This window comes from Cricetulus griseus, chromosome 7 (assembly GCF_003668045.3).
Source record: "Cricetulus griseus strain 17A/GY chromosome 7, alternate assembly CriGri-PICRH-1.0, whole genome shotgun sequence".
NCBI lineage: Eukaryota > Metazoa > Chordata > Mammalia > Rodentia > Cricetidae > Cricetulus > Cricetulus griseus.
The window spans coordinates 82,476,587-82,494,718 of NC_048600.1; the positions used below are offsets into that span (position 1 = coordinate 82,476,587).

General features: G+C 46.4%; 1 protein-coding gene across 2 annotated transcripts; it reads left to right on the plus strand.

Moving 5' to 3' along the window:
• Window positions 1–429: 429 nt before the first annotated feature.
• Window positions 430–17,882, plus strand: Ccdc42 (coiled-coil domain containing 42). 2 transcript variants are annotated; one of them, XM_035448332.1, is made up of 7 exons: window positions 430–512; window positions 837–942; window positions 1,380–1,484; window positions 4,685–4,882; window positions 14,105–14,326; window positions 14,471–14,629; window positions 17,805–17,882. In XM_035448332.1, the coding sequence occupies exons 1-7, from the start codon at window positions 430–432 to the stop codon at window positions 17,880–17,882; spliced, it is 951 nt and encodes a 316-aa protein (XP_035304223.1). The 2 variants fall into 2 exon arrangements, with proteins under 2 accessions (XP_035304223.1, XP_035304224.1); XM_035448333.1 differs by lacking the exon at window positions 14,105–14,326.
• The last annotated feature ends 250 nt before the right edge of the window (window positions 17,883–18,132 follow it).

The following is an 18,132-nucleotide window of genomic DNA, read 5'->3' on the forward strand; positions in this document are numbered from 1 at the left end:
CCCCCTCCCCGCTGTGGATGACCATTCCCTGCCTCCCTGCCTGGCAACGGAGCCCACAGAAATATAACCAAGCCTAACTTCTTCCCAGAGCTCCTGAAGGGTGCAAGTGGGAACAGAGGTGACCTCAGCAAAAGTGGGGATTGTAGGGACATAGGTCAGAGGGCAAACTCTGGGTTCCAGTTACAGTCCACAGAACAGTTTGTTGCTAGGTAACCAGATCTCCTATCAGCGCAAGAGCGTATCATACTAAGGAAGTCTCTGGGGGACTTCTGCTGTGTCTCTAGGACATCCCGCTCTCTGTGGGGCAGGAGAGGAGCGGGAGGAGAGGAGAGCAAGAACACAGCCACCTCTCCTGAGTACCCTGTGGCTTTGCTACTCATCGTTTCACTCGGAAAAGAAGGCCGGAAGGGCTATTAGGTAGCTGCCACCATGAGTTTGGGCATCATGGAAGAGGAGGACCTGGCCGAATACTTCCGGTTGCAGTATGGAGAGCGGCTGCTTCAGCTGCTGCAGTGAGTGTTTGGGAGTTCGTCTGCCTCTCCTCTGAGTTTGAGACTACCCATACCCACATGACACTGCACTGCCTGTTCTTTCCTACAGCCCAGTATTCCCAATTGCCTAACCCCACTACCCAGCTCCACCCAGACCGGGTCCCCATCCCTTGCTCCCTCCAGAAAGCCCGTGTAGGCCTCTCTCCTAAGCACACTGCTTCTTTCACTAAAGTGAGAGCAGAGACCCCTTTTCTTTTTCATTGGGCATCTATCTCCCAAGTTACCCACTACCCCAGCCTGCTCCAGCCTCAGGAGGCCTGACTCCTATTCACACTTCTTGTGCAGGAAGTTTCCAAATGTTGAAGAGCAGTCAGAATCTCCGTCCATCCGGCTCCTGGAGAAGAAGAAAGAAGCCAAGATCATGCACCAGGCCATGGAACACAAGAAGCAGGTGAGGTGGGGAGTTGGGGCAATAAGGGTAGGGGTGCAGGATAGGGAAGGGATTGGCTGGGGCTCAAGGTTAATGGATGGTGGTCCCCTGTTTTGTGGGTGGGGTGGCTAGAGCTGGAATTCTGGCTGGTGGTTCTGGTCTCTTTCCTCCTGCTGAGGAGGAAAAGGTGTACAGAAAGGGTGTGAATCTCAGGAAAACCAGGGTCCTGGGACACTACACAAGGACCCAGTGCAGGATGGGGTGCAAAATGCAAGCCCTTCTGTAACTATGTTTTGTTTGAGGTGTTGGGATTGGATCTATTAGGCAAATGCTATACCACTGAGCTACTTCCTCAGCTTTCAGGTACTTCTGGGCCAAAGGATAAAACACTCAGAATCTTTCTGAGCACCCGTGTCAGGGGGCTCCCTGATTTATACCTTCTCTCATTTCCCCCAAAGACATTCCAGAGAAGAATGGAAACTCTGAACCTGCGCTGGGAGGAACTAGGTGTCAAAGAAGAGCAGCTGAAAGCCCATATCCATAAGTTTGAGCAATTCATTCAGGTATGAAGCGGTCTGGGCTGCAGCAGGCTGGAGGGTTTACACTCTGCAAACTGTGCCTCCTAGCTACTTGATTTTGTAGGCTCCTCGCACAGGGTTAAGGGCATCGTCTGCGTTCAACAGCGTCTGCTTTCCAAGGCATCTTCTATACACCATGCTGTTTGTAATGTCCTGCTGACCTGTCAGTCGCTGCTCTCTAGTTGGCCCTTTCCTATTTCCTTGCCAGTACCTGAGACTGTCTATCAAGTGGATGGGTAGATGGATGGATCAGTAGGTGTGATGGAGAGATGGATGTGCCCCTGCCAGAGATTACTATTTGTGAATACAGCAGTAAGTTAGAGGGCTTTGTTCCACTCACTCACTCATACTCTCCCTATCTTTGTCCTTGCATTGAAAATGGGGGCCTGCTGAAGGTGGGGAATACTGAGGGTCCATGAAACAAGGAACCAGTCCCTGTTTGGCGAATTTCTGCCCTGGGCTGAGGGTTAGAAAGTGTTCTCCCTCTTCCTTATAAAGTCTCAATGACCCTGGAGAACCAATGAGATTTTTATGATTACTTACAGAACATGAGTAAGTGGTTATAAGCAGGAGCATGGGTGACCTTAAAGCAGAACTGGAAGGTCTGTGCCCAGCATGGATGACGGATTCCTCATGGTTCCATAGAAGTTGCCCCTCCCCTAGTCTTTCCCCACCTGTATACTCTAACACCCCAGAGACACTAGAGCCACCTGCAACTAATACACAGTTGCACACAACTGGTCGGAAACAGTGGCTGGGTACTCAGGGTCCCATGACTCCCACCCCCTTTCGGTGAGGGAGCACCAACAGTCAGCAAGACCAGTTGTGATGATCTTTTGTGACTTGGTGCAAAAGATGGCTGTGGTTTGGCTCAGAGGATAGTCCTGTACAACACTTGCCCTTAATCAGTACTTGGAAGGGTGCACTAGTGTTGCTAAAATCCCGATTTGGGCTGGCAAGATGGCTCAGTGGGTAAAAGCACTTGCCACCAAGCCTGACAGAATGAGCTAGACCCCTAGGACCTACATGTTGGAAAAAGAGAACTGACTCCCATAATTTCTTCTCTGTCTTCTAGACATGCACTGTAGCACATACATACTCATACACATGCACACAGAAAAGTATATAAAACGTAAACAAAACAAAACATAAACCTCTGCCGACTTATTGGTCAGCAATCCTCCTGGACCAGCCTGAAGGGCTGGGTCCTGCTGCAGGGGGGCATTGCTGCCCTCTCCTGGAGGAACCCTGCTCTTCAAGTCTTCATTCCACTGTAGGCACAACTGTGCAGAGCAGGCAAGTGAACAAATCAAATACTTTCTTCTGAAATGTAGCCCACCTGGACCAGAGCAAAGTTGATGGAGTATTTGGGAGGACAGGAAGCTTGAGGATTAAGGACTGTCCAAATGACTTCCAGGCAGTCAGCAGCTATAGAATCTCATAGAACTTGTTGCAAATACAGACATCAGTAACTTCTGCCTCAAGCAGGTCTCGGGTTGAGCCTAGACACCTGTAATTTTTTTTTTAACTTTCTAGGTAACTCAGATATGACTGATTTAGGGTCCCTCTGGGCACTCATCTGGTGCCCTGCTTCGTGGCACTGCTCCATGCCCTCTAAATGTCACCACTATATGTGCTGATCCATGTGGAATCATAGGAGCCACAACAGAACAGACACACCTGGGGAAGTGAAGGGAGGAGGCTTGCCCTTAGTCCTGAGGGAGGGTGCTGCGGTCGGGAGAGGCAGTGCCAGAGTGCAGTAGCTGAGCCTCATCCTTTCTGGGTGCAGAACTACTTGTATCATCTCCTCCAGCCCAAGCCCATGCCAATCTGAGCTGTCTCCCCCACATACAGTTCCGTTGTTAACCACCTTGGGTTTAGTAAGGCAGAGAGGGGCTGCCATTCACAGTCGACAGGTGGAGAAATAGAGGCACTATGTCAGGAGAACATGTGGGCTTCCCAACCCTGGATGAGCCACCTGCCCCATGACAAATGGCCACCACTAAAAACAGAACCACAAAAGCTTTGTCAAGGACTTCCTTCTTCCACTCAGCCTTCCTCAGCCTCATTGGATGCAAGAGAGTGAAAGACCCCTGCCCCTTAGCCCTTTCTTTCTCAAGTTTGCCTCCTCCTCCAGTCGGCGGCTTCCCCATCCCCACCCCCACCGGCCTCCACTTCCCCCGCTGACGCACGCCCGGCCAGAGGGCGAGCACCAGGTGGGCCGGCCCGAGGGCGAGCACCAGGTGGGCCGGCCGAGGGCGAGCACCAGGTGGGCCGGCCTGGGGCCCTGCCCCCGCGCCCCCGCCCGATGGGGAACACTCCGTCCCAAGGTCTCCGCCCCCAAGGTCAGCCATCTGGAGGGAGGGAAATTGAGTCTGTTGTACCAGACACCAGACCTTGAGAATATGCTGGTCTGGAATGGCTCTGTGCCTCATTTGAACCATCCAATAGAAATGACTCTGTACTTTGCCTCATTTGAATAACTCTATACTTCACCTCATTTGAATAACCCTATATAGCGCCTCATTTAAATTGACCAATAGGAATAACACTGTACTGCGCCTCATTTGAATTATCCAATAGAATCTCTGCTTCTCGCTTCTGTATTGCGCTTTCTGCTATATAAGGACCCCTCTCCCTTGGCTCGGCGCGCTTGGCCCAACAGAAGCTAAGCCGCCCCGGGTACCCGTGCCGCTAATAAAGCCTCTTGCAGTTTGCATCCAAGTTCGTGGTCTCGCTGATTCCTGGGTACGGGTCTCCTCCTACGAAAGTACCTCTTCAGGGGTCTTTCAAGAGATCTTCCTCTACCCTCCTTTCTGTGTGTTCTCTTCCCAGCCCCCACTCTCTGAAGCCTAGGGACCAACTCCCACAGCATCTGAATTTCCTGCTTGCATGCCCCCACCAGACTCCTTCTTGACCTTAAACTGAATTTCTGCACTCACAGCCTCCTCAGGCCACAGAAGTCTCTTAGCTTAACTAAGTCCTTTCAAATAACCAAAGTCTCACAAAATTCTTCCTTCATGCCTCCTTTCCAACATGGGCAGCCAGGCAAGCTCTGCCCTCCCTTCCAGTGGTCTGAGTTCAGCAAATAGAGGGGGTTTAGGGTGTCGCCAGTCCCAGGTAGGCCAGGGTCTCAGGGAGAGAGGGTGAGGCTTGTTTGATTTCTGTTGCCTCCCTCATTGCAGGAGAATGACCAGAAGCGGATCCGAGCCCTGAAAAAAGCCAACAAAGAGCGAGAACTGAAAAGGCAGCGCCTGCGGGAGCTGGCCAAGGCCAAGCAGGAGATGAATGCTCTGAGGCTGGAGCACCAGAGGCTGTGTGTCAAGCTTCAGGACTACGCCATCTTCAACAAGTACCTAGAGAAGGTGGTGGAGAACTCTGAGGTGGGTCCCCTGGCTGGGGGTGTTGCACTACAGGGCCCTCCACAGCACCCTTTTCTCTTTCCAAGTTAGCAGAATATAGCTCAGCTCCAGATGGCTAGGGTTTAGGGGCCCTTGGAATGGTTATCTTGCTTTGGGGAGAGGCAGCAACCCTGGGGGACAGACGGCCAAGATCCCTCAATGGGTAGGAGGACCTGATGGTTTATCTGTGCAAAGCTATATGTGAAATGAGTGTTTACATATGCATCTGTGTATGTCTGAGTCTGTGTGTGTGTGTGTGTGTGTGTGTGTGTGTGTGAGAGAGAGAGAGAGAGAGAGAGAGAGAGAGAGGAGAGAGAGAGAGAGAGAGGGGAGAGAGAGAGAGAGAGAGAGAGAGAGAGAGAGAGAGAGAGAGAGAGAGAGAGAGAGAGAGAGAAGGTGGTTGGGGAGGAGAGGAAAAATATGAAAACACCTCCCCTCCGAGGACCTGGGCACTTAGGACTTCATGCAGGCTGATTAGGAGTTTATACAGTCAGCCTTCTTTCTGTCACCAACCACTGGGAAGAATAAACAGACCATCCCTTTATGGGGAGATAGAGGCTCAGGAAGGTTAAGGCACCTGCTCAGGATCTCACAGCTTGGAAATGGCATGGCTTGTTATTTTCCCCACTCTACTGAGGACCCCTCTGGGCCATAGGTGTCCCGCCCCCTGTCTTTGCAGGCCCTGTCACCCCAGCTCAGGACATTTTTAGCCCTCTTCTGGCAGCACCTCTTGCAACATTTGATGTTGGGCATTGCTCCTCTGACATCTCCTTGGGTCTTATATTCTGCTCCCTCCTTCCCAGGCTCCTCTGGGGCCTCCTCTTCCCAAGTTTTTCCTTTAGCAAGACTGACTCTGCCTCAGACTTGCCACAGTACAGCCATAACTGTGCTTCCTCCTTACCCCATGCCCTGTAACCATCAATCAGATATGGTCTATTCTGCCTCTTAGGTATTTCTGGAATCTAACCCCTGCCCCTTCCTCTTTCCTCACGCTGTGTGCTTCATCTGGTGTTACCTCTGCCCTTTGCTCTTTTGCATTCTACAGTCTTCTCCTCCCTCCTCTTTCTCTTTCTCCACCTCCTGTTTCTTCTCCTCCTCTCATCCCACCCCCCACACTGGAAAGCATAGAGAAAAACTTAACACTCTAAACATAGAGAACTCAACACACAGCTTTGTATAATCTTAATTTTTCCTCAATTCTTTTCTTTTCTTTTTTTCTCTCTTCTTTTTTCTGAAATAAAACATTACTGGTAATTTAAACCCCTTATATGTCCATCCAAATTTCAGTCTTCCTCTCTTCAGGGGTCACCAGTATCATAGTTTTTAAATTGCTCATTTTCATGCATGTCTCTATTTTGTGACTATCAGCTATCCATAAACTATGCATTATATTATACATATCCTTCTATGTCTTAGCCTTTTTTTCCCAATGGATGATTTCTCTTCCATTCTTAAACTCTTGTCTTTTAGATTTATTTTTATTTATTTTGTGCATATGAATGCTTCAACCTACATGTACGCTTGCGCACCACATGCATTTCTGGTGCCCTCTGAGATCTAAAGAGGACACTGGAGCCCCCAGGACTGGAGTTAAGATGGTTGTGAGTTACCATGCAGGTGCTGGGAACTGAAGCCAGTTTCTGCCAGAGCAGCTAGTGCTTTTGGCTGCTGACTTTTAACTTTTAACAATCATCTGTCCAGGAGTATGATTTCTTAAAATAATATTTTTAAATGATACATAATGATTGTATATGTTTGTAGGATATACTGAGGTGTGTGTGTGTGTGTGTGTGTGTGTGTGTGTGTGTGTGTGTGTGCACTTCATAGTGATCACGTTGGGGTAACTGACATATCCATCACCTCAAACATCTATGGCTTCCTTTTTGTTGGGGATATTCAGATCCTCTGTACTGTTTTGAAATCTACAATTCATTATTGTCAATCATAGTTACCCTACCACACTGTACAGAATATTAAAAATTCTTCTTTTCTTTCAACTGCCCATAATCTTAGTCAATAGTACTTTCAGGAACTTTTTGTTAATGGAAAATTTCAAACAGACAAAAGTAAAGCCATGCATTTTAGAGAATACCCATCACTCATCATCTAGCTCCAGCAAAAAGGCCACTTGTATGACCCACACCTTCCCACTGCCACCATTGTGCAGCAAATGCTATTTCTTCAGTCATAAGTATTGCAGCATGTTTGTCTAAAGATGACTTTGGAAGCCTTTCTCATTTATTACAGAAGTAGCAATTAATATTCTAGGTATCAACTCCAGAATATTTGTTACTGCAAATTTGGCTGTATGTAGACTATATACTGGGTGCTTTGTATTCTCAAATAAGCCCAAGAGAAAGGAAATTCCTTCTCACCCGGTGTCAGCCTTCAGATCTCACACTAGCCTTAATTTTCCCCTTTGATAGAGCACTGAGAAGCCCCCTTTAATCAGTTAAAAGCATGAGTTGCAAGTTACATGCCTGTGTCATCTCGCCCCCACCCCAGACTTAAGTTTGCCAGGATATTTTGCAAGTCACATCTAGGGGAGAAACGCAAGGCACCTGCTTTTTCTCAAGATCTTACCTGCCACTTTGCTGAAGGTGTTTATCAGCTGTAGTAGTTCCCTGGTAGAGTTTTTCTGGGTCACTTATATAAACTATCATATCATCTGCAAATAATGAAAGTTTGACTTCTTCCTTTCCAATTTGTATCCCGCTTGATCTCCTTTTGTTTTCTTATTGCTCTAGCTAGGACTTCAAGTACAAAATTGAAGAGATATGGAGAGAGTGGACAGCCTTGTCTTGTTCCTGATTTTAGAGGAATCACCTTGAGTTTCTCTCCATTTAGTTTGATGTTGGCTGTTGGTTTGCTTTTATCATGTTTAGGTATGTTCCAGTTATTCCTGATCTCAGTAGCCCTACTATATACAGAAGATAAATGTGCTGAGAAAGAAATCAGAGAAACATCACCCTTTACAATAACAACTAACAAAATAAAATATCTTGGGGTAACACTAACCAAAAAAACGAGAAAGACCTGTATATTAAGAACTTTGAGTCTCTAAAGAAAGAAATTAAAGAAGATACCAGAAAATGGAAAGATCTCCCATGCTCTTGGATAGGTAGGATCAACATAGTAAAAATGGCAATCTTGCCAAAAGCAATCTACAGATTCAATGCAATCCCCATCAAGATCCCAACACAATTCTTCACAGACCTTGAAAAGACAATTCTCAACTTTATATGGAGAAACAAAAGGCCCAGGATAGCCAAAACAACCCTGTATAATAAAGGAACTTCTGGAGGCATCACCATCCCTGACTTCAAGCTCTATTACAGAGCTATAGTCCTGAAAACAGCTTGGTATTGGCACAAAAATAGGTTGACCAATGGAATCGAATTGAATACCCTGATATTAACCCACACACCTATGAACACCTGAATTTTTGACAAAGAAGCTAAATTTATACAATGGAAAAAAGAAAGCATCTTCAACAAATGGTGCTGGCATAACTGGATTTGGACATGTAGAAGATTGCAGATTGTTCCATATCTATCGCCATGCACTAAACTTAAATCCAAATGGATCAAAGACCGCAACATAAATTCAGCCACACTGAACCTCCTAGAAGAGAAGGTAGGTGGCACCCTTGAACAAATTGGTACAGGAGACCGCTCTCTGAACATAACACCAGTAGCTCAAACATTGAAATCGACAATTGATAAATGGGACCTCCTGAAACTGAGAAGCTTCTGTAAAGCAAAGGACACAGTCAGGAAGACAAAATGCCAGCCCACAGAATGGGAAAAGACATTCACCAGCCCCACATCTGACAAAGGGCGGATCACCAAAATATACAATGAAGTCAAGAAGCTAGCTACCAAAACACCAAACAACGCAATTAAAAGATGGAGTGCAGAACTAAATAGAGAATTCTCAACAGAGGAATCCAAAATGGCTAAAAGACACTTGAGAGAAAGTGCTTAACATCCTTAGCCATCAGGGAAATGCAACTCAAAACCACTCTGAGATACCATCTTACTCCTGTCAGAATGGCTAAAATCAATAACACCAATGACAATCTATAATGGAGAGGATGTGGAGAAAGAGGAACTCTCCTCCATTGCTGGTGGGAGTCCAAACTTGTAAGACCACTTTGGAAATCAGTATTGTGGTTTCTCAGGAAAATGGGAATCAGTCTACCTCAGGAGGCAGCAATCCCTCTCTTAGGCATATACCCAAAGAATGCACACTCATACAATAAGGACATATGTTCAACTATGTTCATAGCAGCATTATTTGTAATAGCCAGAACCTGGAAACAACCTAGATGCCCCTCAACTGAAGAATGGATAGAGAAAATATGGTATATTTACACAATGGAGTACTACTCAGCGGGGGAAAAAAATGGAATCTTGAAATTCGCAGGCAAATGGATGGAACTAGAAGAAACCATCCTCGGTGAGGTAACCCAATCACAAAAAGATAAACATGGTATGTACTCACTCATTTTTTATTTTTAGACATAGAACAAAGGATCACTAGCCTACATTCCACACTGCCAGAGGAGCTAGGAAACAAGGAGGACCCCAAGAGAAAACTGCATATTCCCTCAAAGAAGGGGATGGGGACAAGAACCCCTGACCAAATTGGAGCCCGGGGGCAGGGAGAGGAAGGAGAGTCTTCATCCAGTTGCTGTTCGAAGCAGAAACAGACACCCATAGCTAAGCACTGAACCATACTACTGGAATTCAGTTGTAGAGACGGAGGAGGGTTGAGCAAAGGAGCCAAGACGGGGATGGAGAGACCTGCAGAAACAGTGGACCTGACCTACTAATAGAATGGAGACCCTAATCATAAAGCTGGGGAAACAGCATTGGACCAAACCAAGCCCTCTGAATGTGGGTACCAGCTAGGAGCCCAAGACAGTCTATGGCTCCTTTAACAGCACAAATTTATCCCTAGAGCACAAATGGACTTTGGGAGCCCATTCCATATGGAGGGATACTATTACAGCCCAGATACAGCAAGGAGGGTCTAGACCCTCCCCCAAACAATATGACAGATTTTGAAGGTCCTTGGTAGAGGGCCTCACTATCCCTGGGGAGGAGTTGGGGGGGGGAGGGCTGGGTGAGGAACATGGGAGGAGGGGAGGGCGAGGGAATGGGGGATGGATATGTAAATATGAATAATTAAAAATAATAAAAAATAAAAGAGTTCTATCAACCAAAAAAAATCTTACCTGCCTTCCTGGCACTGAAGGATATGCATGCCCTCTTGTCAGAGAGCTGTTAAATGTGCCTGTGGGTATAAAAGCTAGAAGCCTTGTGGGACAAAAGAGACCTCAGGAGAACTTTTAGATGAACTTTAGGAAATTTTTAAAGAGATCTTTTAGAGAAAGAACTTTTGAGGAGGGAACTTTTAGAGAGAAATCTTAAAGAGAGATTTTGAGAGAAAAGTTTTCAGGAAGAACAGTTTCTTGAAGAATAAAGAGTCATGAAAGGAATGCATGTGTGAGCCGGTTTGTTTCCCTCTCACCTTCAGACTCCTTTTAGAAAAGCCCTACCGGACTGCTGTCTAGCCCCTAGCCTGGACCCTGAGAGACCATTGAACTTGAATGCTCTTGTTAAGATGAGAGCTTTAAACAAACAAACAAACAAAAAACATAACCTCAGAGACAAGCACACAGAGCCAGGCATGGTGGTGCATGCTCCCAGCACTAGGGGAAGCAGAAGCAGGGGCATCTCTGGGAGCTTGAGTCTAGTGTGGTCTACATAGCAAGCTCCAGGTCAGCCAAGGCTACATAGCGAGGCTGCCTCAAAAAAAAAAAAAGAAGGCTGGAGAGATGGGTCAGCAGTTAAGAGCCCTGGCTGCTCTTCCAGAGGACCTGGATTTGATTTCCAGCACCCAATTGGTGGCTCACAACTGTCTGTAGCCAGGGGATCTTATGCTCTCCTCTGGCCTCCTCAGACACTACATGCATGCAGTATGCAGACTGACAGACATGCATTCAGGCAAAACACTCATACACATAAAGTGAAAAATAAAAATTTAAAAATACACCAAAAAAAATCATGTCTACAGTGCCATTGTCAAACGAGTTATGTTATTCATTAGTAGCAAATATATAGCTAGTTGATATTTAAAAGTATCCCAAATTGATGCAATAAGGCTCTATGTGCACTTGTTTGTGGGTTGTTTGTTTGTTTTTGAGACAGGGCTTCTCTGTGTAGCCCTGGCTGTCCTGGAACTCACTCTATAGACCAGGCTGGCCTCGAACTCACAAAGATCTGCCTGCCTCTGCCTCCCCAGTGCTGGGATTAAAGGCATGCACCAACACTGCCTGGATTGTTTGTTTATTTTTGAGATTATAATATAATTGCATTATTTCCCTTTTCCCTTTCCTCCTTCCAAATCCTCCCATATTGCCCTCCTTGCTTGCTGTCAAATTCATGACCTTTTCTTTTCATTAATTGCATTAATTGCATATATATGTACGTGTGTGTGTGTGTGTGTGTGTGTGTGTGTGTGTGTGTGTGTGTGTGTGTGTTCAGTTCTGCTCTGTCTATATAATGCTACTTGCACTGGATAACTAATGGGTGAGCTCTTCTCTGGGAAGACTATTTCTCCCATTCTCAGCATTCCTTATTTGCCTGTGGTTCTCATGGGTTTTCCCCATCAACGTTGCCATATCTATAATTGTCTTGCTGCACTTTGTTTTAATCAGGGTCCAAACTAGTTTTTCCATATTCCTTCTTACATTTCTTAAGTATTGTGGACATTATACTAAGCAAAATAAGGCCAGACTCAAAAGAGAGCATATCTATGGTTCTAGTGATAGGCTTGAAACCAGGTAAAACTAGTCTTTGCTGACAAAAATTATTTCATTGGTTTCCTCAGTGGCTGGGGACAGATACTGACTGAGGGGGCATAAACTATCTTTAAATTTAGTATTCAGAACAGTACATAAAGCTGTGGTTCTCAACCTTCCTAATGCTGCGACCCTTTACTACAGTTCCTCATGCTGTGGTGACCCCAACCATAAAATTATTTCGTTGCTACTTCGTAACTGTAGTTTTGCTATTGTATCAATCATAATGTAAATACCTGATATGCAGGATATCTGATATGTACCCCTGTGAAAGGGTCATTTGACTCCCAAGGGGCTGTGACCCACATGTTGAGACATAAAGATCCAGACTTTGTAAAGAATGTCTTTGGCTCTTTGATAACTGTGGGGCTTAGGAAGAAGCTTGTTAAACTCTTTTCTTTTTGAGTCAGTGTTTCACTCTCTCACTCCAGGCTAGCCTCAAATTCAAGATCTTCTCTGTGTCTCCTAGTGCTTGGGACTGCCATGCCCTCATCAAACTCTTGATTCTTTATAGTGTTCAGAATAACAAATTAAAATGTCAGCAGCCTCCAAAACTGACCCTTCAGTGTCATTATGAACTCATGGATTTTAATCCATGTTTCAACCATTTGTATTTATTCTTATTGATGTTCAAATTGTGCCCTCCTTGGACAAGCACGGGCTCCTTTAAGCTGAGACACCTGAGGCTCTTGACATCAGAATACAATTGCAAGATTTCTTCCTGGTAGCTCTGATTAAATCCATTCATTCTAACTTCCATATGGCTTGTGGTGTTTGCTGAAGGAACTGTAGGAAATGCATACAGGACGTGGGCTCCCTCTTCTTAAAACGAAAATTCTTCATGGATAAAGTTCATACTCTTTTCCTAGTTTTCTGGAGTGCTCTGTCTTGGTCTGTCTGTCTCTATCTGTGTGTGTGGGGGGGGGGTAAGCATGTGCACACACATGCACTCACATGTGTTGCTGGCAACTGAACCCCGGGCCTTGTACATGCTAGGGAAGCACTCTACCACTGAGCTACACCCCCAAGCCCTTATTTTAGTTTGACACAGGGTCTCACTAAGCTATCCAGACTGGCCTCAGATTCACTGGATAGCCCAGGCAGGCCTTGAACGTGCAATCCTCTGGTCTCAGTCTCCCAAGAAACTGTTGGGCAGCCCTACCTCCTTCCCACGGCTTCCATCTCCTTCCCTCCATCTCTGAAGCTCAGGCCATTTGTGTTAACTTGCTGTGAGTATTCTGAACATGTCCCTAAGCCTCCACTCATCTCTACTCAGGTTTCTCCCTCTATCTGTGACACACCTTGCATCTCCCACCTGCCTTTGCTCGGCTGCTTCTTATTCAGCCTTCCTCTCTCCCCTGAATACTTTTCTGGCTGTTCCCAACTCCTCCAACACTGCCTGGAGTGGCTTTCCCCCTGAAGCGCATTCGGAGAAAACACCAGCCTGACAGTTCCTAGACACCAACCTGTCACTGACGACTGTCATGATAAGGGTGCATGCTCAGAGAGTCTCTGAGCACACTATGATAGCCCCCGGGGAGGTGCATTGGTGTTATGGAACTGGAGGTCACATTGCCCTCTGTAGAGATGCTTGCTGGGCAAACTCTGTGCTTCTGGGCCCCGTTGGAACAGGTGATCTGGATCTTGCAAACCCCCTGCCCCACTGGCTAACCCCCTCCAGCCCCACTTGTGATGCAGATGATGATCAAAGGGAGTGAGTGTCTGGGCTCTGTGCAGCCCCACCCCTCAGTCCCAAAGATGGTTTACACTGACGAGTTGTCTGTCTGTCCTCCTTGTACCCAACCACCCTGGAGGCTATAAAGTTCAAAGAATGGGGGTCTGGCTTTCTTATCTCCTGCTCTGTCAGTAGCCTTTTAGCACAGCTCCTGGTCTGTGCATGGCTCTTGGAACATTCTAGTTCAATAGGATCATTGTTGCCTTAAGAGATAAAGTGCTTCCCCTCAGCGATTCTCAACCCTAGTTGGGCCTGGAATTACCTAGAGATAGTTTGCAAAATTCTAATCTACCATAGACATGCTATTGATCTGACCCTCTGGGGTTGGTGCTTGGCAGCTATCTTGCTTCAGGGTCCCTAGATGCTTCTAATATGCAGCTGGTATTAGAGACCTCAGGTCCAGGTGAGGAACCCTCAAACATAAGGGGCATAGCCCATACAAACCCAGAGAACCCGACATTGTCACAATATCCATATATGGCTGTGGTTTGCCAGCCCTGGTGTTCAGGTGTTCAGGTCAGAGGTGGTGGGCTTGAGATGGCTGCATCAGGCCCTTGGGAGGCAGCTATTCAGTGACCCAAGCCCATTGGCCCCTCAGTTTGAAGAGATCCATGAGGTGATTGCACGTTACAAGACGCTGGTGAGCATGCACCAAGACCTCATGCAGTCGGCGCAAGAAGGCCAGGAGAAGATTGAACGTGCCAAGGCACGGCTGGCTCGCTACATGGAAGAGAAGGACGATGAGATCCTCCAACACAACAACGAGCTGGCAAGACTGCAGATGCGCTTTGACCGGGCCCGCAGCGACGTCATCTTCTGGGTAAGCAGCAGGTCCAGTGTCGGGCTGGGGAAGGGGATCTCTCTCTCTCTCTCTCTCTCTCTCTCTCTCTCTCTCTCTCTCTCTCTCTCTCTCTCTTTCTCTCTCTCCTGTGCTATACTTTCAAACTGCCGCATCTGTCCCCAGGAATCTCGCTGGGCACACATTCAGAACACAGCAGCCAAGAAGACCCTCCTGCTTGGCACCATTAAGATGGCGACACTGAACCTCTTCCAGATCGTGAGCAGGCAGTTGAAGGAGACCACGCAGGTGTCCCTGGAGGACACACACAAACAACTGGACTTGGTAGGAGGAGGATTCAGAGCTGGGTCCAGCAGGGTGGCAGGGTCAAATTGGCTAGAGCTGTGGACTCCCAATTGGCTAGAGGTTCTGAATTGGCTAGAGCTGTGGACTCCCAATGTCCACAGTGTCAGGACCACCTACTGGTGGGACTGGGGAATTGCTGGGCACACCCCAAATCTCCAACTCAGTAAATCTAAGATGAACACTCATGGATTTGCATGTTTAGTAATTCCCCAAGTTACACTGCTGGTCAGGGTTTCACACATTGAGACCATTGCATTAGCACCCAAAATCCTTGTTGGCCACATGCATGCTAACAACTCCAGGAGATCCCAGGTGGGCTCGAGTTGTCATTGTTGGGACTGCTCTATTGTTGGAGGGAGGCTGTATGAGGCTGAGTCTGGCTGCTGTCTTTTCCATTTGGGCCCAGGTCTGGAGCAAAGCTGGGGACCTTCCTAGAAAGCTGATTGCATCCACCCTCCTGTCTATGTTCAGAAATAGTTTTCATTCTCTTAGGTTTCCAGGGAAACCTATGGCTAGTGCTCTGAACTTGAATCCCCGTGCTTGTGTAGCAAGCAATTTACCAGCTGAGCCACCTCCCCAGTCTTTGAACTAGCGTGGCTGATTAAAATTTCTCCTTTTGTGAGGAGAGTAGCATTGCTGGACACTTTGGCAAATCCCTTGAATGTCTGGCTCAGTAACAGGTAGACTGTGCTGTTTGTTCCTGTTGCTTGTTCTGTTCCGACAGGATAACAAGGGAACCCTGCTATGGTAAATGGCACTATGTGCTTGTGAGGGAAAAAGATGAAAGAGACATAAGTGCTGTTTCGGCGTTATGGTGACCTGGTTTCTGAGATCCCCTGGTGTGCTCAACTCCGGTCCTGTAGCTGTCATGGGGAAGGATGCCCTGGGAATGGGTGACCTGCCACTCTCTGCCCCAACCTGTGCATTCCCTGAGCATTCTGGATCCTTGACGAGTTTTATTTTTCTGAATCAAACTTCCAGAAGTGCTCCTGGCACTTGATTTTCCTTGCCAGGGGCACCTCATGTTGCCCAAAGGATACTTAAGATATCCATCATCATTCCTGCAGACTGTAAGTGCATTGTCAGGAAGTCAAATGACCAGCTAAAATAATAATAATTACAATGCATGAGAAAGTTTAAAAGGAGAGGTTGAATACACATTCTGCCCTTGAGCTGGGGTCACCTTTTAAAAATAATAAACTGGGCTGGGTGAGCAGCTAAGTGCTGCAGCATGTGCCCAGCATGCGTGAGTCCCTGGCTTGCATCCCCGGAATCGGATATTTCTTCAGAGCTGTTGAGTGTGGAGTCCAGCTGGGTCTTCTTAGCCTCTGAATCTATGCCCTGTCACTCCAACCACAGACTTTTAAAACAGAAGCCTGTGAATAGAATTTTAAATTTCCCTTGAGGACACAAGATCATCACAGTGAACATCAGGTCTGGGTTCCCTCAATTGCTTTGATGTTGCCTGAGGGCTATTTATAGTCCTGTCTGCAAAATGCCTTACTCTGAGGTTGGTTGCAACCCGCTTTCTTGTCTCCCTTCTGCACATACATGACTGCTTCTAAGCAGGTCCCAACTCCATCCTGACTCTGGCTCTAGCTTGCTGTTATCCTTTGAACCCGAAGTATCCCCGTGGGCATGTGTTCTAAGTGTTTATGGTGCTGGTTTGGGAGGGTGTGACCTTTGCCAGCAGAGCCTGCCTGGCAGAAGTAGGTCACTAGGTACAGGACTTTGAAGGTGACAGCTGATCCACCTGCTTCAGCCACACTCTCTGCTTCCCTGGTCCCCTCCATGTGACCAGCCACTGCTACATGCTTCTGTCGCCACTCCGCCATATCTTCTACGGTGGAGTGCAAGCCTTTGAAAGCATAAGCCCCCTTTAAGTTGCTTCTGTCACGTATTTTGAGCATATCGAGGGAAAGGTAATTAAAACGTTTGCTAAGCCTGATTCTTTTGTTTGTTTGTTTGGTTTGGGGTTTTTTGGGTTTTTTTACTTTATTAGTTCAAATTAGGAACAAGCTTGCTTCAGATGTCAATCCCTTCTCCCTCTCCCACCCCTCCCCCCAACATCCCACCTGCCCCTAGCCATCCCTCCTCCATTCCCCAGGCAGGGTAAGGCCCTCTAAAGGGGCTTCCCAAAGTCTACCACATCCTGGGCCAGGCCTAGGCCCTTCCCCATGTGTCCAGGTCAAGAGAGCATCCCTTCACATGGGATGGGCTCTCAAAATCCTTTCTTTTTTTTTTAAGACCTCACATATTTAATACAGTGCATTATCCCTGTACAAATGAAAAAAAATTAAGTTCAACATTTCTAGAACAATATGGCTGTTAATTTTTGTACAATGCCAACTGAATGCGGTAAACTGGGATACTTTTTTCCAAAGGTGACAGAACAGCTAAAGTTTCTAAAAATTCAAATTATATATATATATATATATATATATATGTAACATATATATATGTATATAGACTAATAATGGCAGTATGTTATGCATCAATAGCAGCAACAGCTTTTCCAGGTTCTACAGTCATTTAAACAAAATTGTAGAGACATCCAGCACTCTCCATTAAAAAAAAAAAAGTAAAAAACAAAATCCCAGAAAAACAGCACAGTTCTGTTACCCTTGTGGTACCTGGCACCATTTTTTTTTAATTAGCTTCTTAATCATCATCTGGAAGGAAACCATTCTAAGCAACATCATTAAAAACAGCTCTGATAAAGCACGGTCACTACTATATATCATAAAGCAAGTCCACATATGAGTGAGTAAACATCATGTTTGTCTTTTTGTGATTGAGTTACCTCACTCAGAATGGTTTCTTCGAGTTCCATCCATTTTCCTTCAAATTTCAAGATTCCATTGTTTTTTTTTTTTTCTGCTGAGTAGTACTCCATTGTGTAAATGTACCACATTCTCTGTATCCATTCTTCAGTTGAGGGGCATCTAGGCTGCTTCCAGTTTCTGGCTATTACAAATAATGCTGGCTAAGCCTGATTCTTAAAGTCACCTAGAAAATCTGTGAAAGGAGACAATGCAGCCACCTCTGGAAGCCAAGAATGAGATGGATGAACTTCCTTGCAAGGGGATGCTCCATTTTAGGACTTAGGGAGTGTTTGCTGAGTGAGGCTAATGCTGTCTCCTTGTCTTGCTAGATCCAGCAATTTATACAAGACTTGTCAGATATCTGGGCAGAAGTAAAGAAGAAGGAACAGCAGCAATTCCGGGTGTAAGGAAGTGATGTGTTTCTAGTATGTGCTAAGACATTGAGCAAAAGAGAAAGAATGTTCCTACTGAGCTTGTGGTCCAGCACCTCTAGTCCAGCTGTTGAAGACCAATGGCTTCCTGATGATACACCCTTTGCTGGTTTCCCCTGTGGCCTCGGTCTATCCCAGCCCTAAAAGCATTAAATGTTGTAAGAAGTTGGCTTTGAAGTTGCCTCTCCCTTTGAAAATTGGTTCATGGCGAAGAGTCAATGAGGGA